The sequence below is a fragment of the Saccopteryx leptura genome, chromosome 1, assembly GCF_036850995.1.
Source record: "Saccopteryx leptura isolate mSacLep1 chromosome 1, mSacLep1_pri_phased_curated, whole genome shotgun sequence".
Classification (NCBI taxonomy): Eukaryota; Metazoa; Chordata; class Mammalia; order Chiroptera; family Emballonuridae; genus Saccopteryx; species Saccopteryx leptura.
This window is the reverse complement of record NC_089503.1, coordinates 60,204,124-60,208,251: the sequence shown is the minus strand read 5'-3', so window position 1 is coordinate 60,208,251 and position 4,128 is coordinate 60,204,124. Positions and strand designations below refer to the sequence as shown.

The 4,128-nt window shown below is 44.6% G+C and overlaps 1 protein-coding gene across 1 annotated transcript; it reads left to right on the top strand.

Annotated features, from left to right (window-relative positions):
* Positions 1 to 2,312: 2,312 nt before the first annotated feature.
* On the top strand, positions 2,313 to 3,260 carry LOC136388053 (olfactory receptor 2AT4-like). The gene has a single exon (XM_066360094.1). The coding sequence runs from the start codon at positions 2,313 to 2,315 to the stop codon at positions 3,258 to 3,260; it is 948 nt and encodes a 315-aa protein (XP_066216191.1).
* The last annotated feature ends 868 nt before the right edge of the window (positions 3,261 to 4,128 follow it).

Below are 4,128 nucleotides of genomic sequence, written 5' to 3'. Positions count from 1 at the left end.
TGACCCACACATGCCAGTCTGTCTGTTGGACAGTCCAGCACCGCCTGGCAGTGAAAAGCACGTGTCAGCTCTCCACCCGGGTCTCAGCATCCCTACCTCCATCTGCAAAGCAGTGGGACAGAGGAGGCAGGAGAGGGGCAGCTAGGTTGATGGCCCCTGAGGACCCCTCTGGCTTTGGTCCTGTTTCTGCGTTCGCCTGGGGCCATCAGCCGTGACTGCCTCTCTGAGAGCACAAAGGTCCAGGGCAGTGCACTTTGCATCCCTTTGGGTGTGAGTAAAGCCTGGTGACTGACGTGTTGGATAGGGTTTGATTAACTAAGGGATAACCCTCTCCATTTGGGACAAAGCAGGTTTACTCTTTTGCTAGGTCCTGGGGGCTGACTTCTGAATCATTATTTCAAGTGGATTTGCATTGCCAAGTACCAACCCTCAATTTAGTACTTGCCATATACAGACTCAGATTAAATCTGAAATAAAAATTTGTCTCATGTCATCAATTAAAAAAGAAAAACAGGAAGGGAAATAGAAAGCCTTGGTCCTACCATTTTCTCACCTGTGAACCTGAACTTCTGGATTCTCCAGGAAACACGGCATAGATGAGAGTCCTGTCCTGAGAACCAAAGACCTGAGTCCAGGTGGTGACTCTGCAACCAGTGCCTGTGGCACCTGGGAAAGTCCCTGCGCCGTCTCTGGACTTCAGGGGAAAATGGGTTGGTCTTGAAAAAAATTTTTTTTAATTTGTTTTCCAGTTTTTACATTGGTGGTTTTATGCATGAGTTGTTGTGGGTCCTGGCTGGTTGGATCAGTGGATAGAGCATCAGCCCAGTGTGTAAAAGTCTCAGGTTCAATCCCCTGGTCAGGGCACACAGGAGAAGTGACCATCTGCTTTTCTCCCTTTCTTCTCTCCCTCTTTTCCACCTGCACCCAGTGGCTTCATCGGTTTGAGCATTGGTCCCAAATGGGGTTACTAGATGGTTCCTGGTCAGGGTACATGTGGGAGTCTGTATCACTACCTCCCCCCCTCTCATTAAAAAAAAAAAAAAGAATTGTGTGAAAAGAAAGAAATCAGAGGTGATTCTAGGAAAATCAGAGGAACACCGTTCATTAAATCATTAGGACCAACGATGCAGTCATACCAATATCAATATGAACTAGCTGGTGGGTAGCTGGGGGGGGGGGTGGCTTGGTCTGAGGGACAGGTCTAAAGTGGAAGTTGAATCAATACTTTCCTTAGCTCAAATCCCCCAGGTCTGTGGGTTGCAAACGCTCTCTTCTTATTTCTCTGGGAAGAGTGCTTTGGCTTTGAGCAGTGACTGCAAGCAGATCTCTAGTTCCCGTCTATCAACCACACCTCCCTAGCCTTCCCAATTCACATGATAACTTCTGACCAGGGACTAGAGAAGCTTGCTCAGTAGTGGGCACCCAACAGTTAGACAAGCACACCTGCTGAGTGGCAGCAGCTAGTAGGGAGGCGAGTTCAATGGAGTGACACAGACATATTCTTGGATTCTCTATTGCTACCCAACTGTGGGACAATCCATTATCAGTTCAGACTCCAATCAGGAGGGACTTTTCCCACCAAAAGCATTTTCAGCGTCACTCCCTTTACTGTAACTTGACAATGAGCCCTACGCCCAAAGACAGGATAGGATACAGAGTACTCAACTTAGATGGAGACAGGCGAAACCACAGCACCACGCCAACAAGAGAGGGAGGAGCCATTCCCTGGTTAATAATTATGGTGGGAAGACAACATGTTATTGTAAAATTTGGAGAAATCAACTTTCCCTAGCAACATTGTGACAAAGATGTCACTTTTTAAAAAAATTAAAGCCAATGCCAAAAGAGAAAAGAGTTGAGAGGCCTGGTTTAAGAGATCTGACATCCCTCAAAGTATCAAAGGTGACATGGAAAAGAGGGCCGGCCAAGTTCTTCCATAACACAACACAACTGCAATTAAATAATTATGCAATTTATTGCTTAATGTCTTTCTCTAACGACTAGACTTTCAGGGCCATGAGATTGGAGATCTTCTCTGACTTGTTAACTGTCTACTACATACCAGCATATAACACCTGCTTTTGCATATCATAGGTACTTTTTCCATACTTGATTAAAAAAGGAAAGAGGGGATTCTGAAATGGGATGAAAACAGGGCCTGTCATCTTTCTTTAAAAGTCATTGTGGTTACCTCAACTATACAGTGATCATTATTTAATTCTCATTCCAGAATCACTGATTATTCTGGTTTCCAGACGTGTCTGGTTCTGCTGTTTTTACTTCCCACCTCCTGGCATCCAGTTTAATCCACTATGCAGACTATAGCCTGTGGATCAGAGGAGTCCTCAATCATCTTCTACCTGATGGGCATCCCCTCTCTGCCAAAATCTCTCTTTCTGCCTATCTTCTTTGTCTTTCTCCTCGTTTATCTGCTCATCCTTGCAGGTAACACCCTAATCCTGGTGGCCGTGGTCGCAGAGCCCAGCCTCCACAAGCCCATGTACTTCTTCCTGATCAACCTCTCTGCCTTGGACATCCTTCTCACCACTTCTACTGTCCCCAAGATGCTGTCACTACTCTTACTTGGGGACCATTTCCTCAGCTTTCCTGCCTGTTTCCTGCAGATGTATCTCTTTTACAGTTTCTCTTGCTCTGAAGCCTTCATCCTGGTGGTCATGGCCTATGACCGCTATGTGGCTATCTGCCGCCCACTGCACTACCCCGTCCTCATGACCCCACAGACCAATGCTGCCTGGCTCACCGCCCTTTTCCTACCCATCCCAGCAGTGGTACAGACATCCCACATGGCTTTTGACAATATTGCTCACATCTACCACTGCTTCTGCGACCACCTGGCTGTGGTCCAGGCCTCCTGCTCTGATACCACATCCCAGACCTTCATGGGCTTCTGCATCGCCATGGTGGTATCCTTCCTGCCCCTTCTCCTGGTGCTTCTCTCCTATGCCCGCATCCTGGCCTCAGTGCTTCACATCAGCTCCCGAGAAGGACGCTCAAAAGCCTTCTCCACCTGCAGCTCCCACCTTCTGGTGGTTGGCACCTACTACTCATCCATTGTCATATCCTACGTGGCCTATAGGGCTGACCTGCCCCTGGATTTTTATGTCATGGGCAATGTGGTATATGCTATTCTCACTCCTGTCCTCAACCCTCTCATCTACATGCTGAGGAATAAGAATGTCAAAGCAGCCATCAGCAAAATGACATGTCCCCAGAACCCAAAGAATGCTGGGAAATTCTGATCCATCGTGTAACCTGATCCACTCACAAATGTCAATCAAAATAGAGGGAAATTGGACAATTTGAGCAGCTAGATAGAGCAATAATTCTCAAAATACAATTTTAAGTATTCCTCTAATAAAATAATAATTTTCTTTCCTTAATTCACAGACAAAATGGATGAGAATTTTCTATTTAATTGTTAAGCTGTGAATCCCATTTCACAAGATTGTGAATATAATTGTAGTCACATTTTCATTAATTCAATCTATTTTGATTCTCAAAGACTCCAGGTCTTTGATCCATAAGAAGTCAATCTTTTCCTTTGTATCTCTTCTTCCAATTGCTCTGAACATCCCCAAGACTGTTGACATGCAGATGTTAATCAGTCTTCCTCTTATTGCTAGAACAGCAACTTAGAAACCCCCTTCAGGGATAAAGTCTGACACTACTACCAGGTCAATCCATGTTGCCTTAAAAATGAATAATATTCTGATATGTACATGCTACAGCATGGATAAATGTCGAAGACATTATGCTAAGTAAAATAAGCCAGACACTAAAAGACAAATATTATATGATTCCATTTATATAAAGTATGTGAAATAGTCAAATCACAAAGACAGAAAAGAAAACAACAGTTACCAGGAGCAGAGGTGGAGAGGGGAAGGGACGGCTATTGTTTTGCATACACTGAGTTTCTGTTGGAATGATGAAACACTCCTGGAAATGGACAGTGGTCATAAGTGGACTGAATGCCACTGTATATTACATTTAAAATAGCTAAAATGGTAAATTTTACATTATGCATATTTCACCACAATAAAAAAAATATTTTAAAAAATAGTTTCACCAGGCCATAGATCACAGGTCTCTGCGTAGCCACGGGCC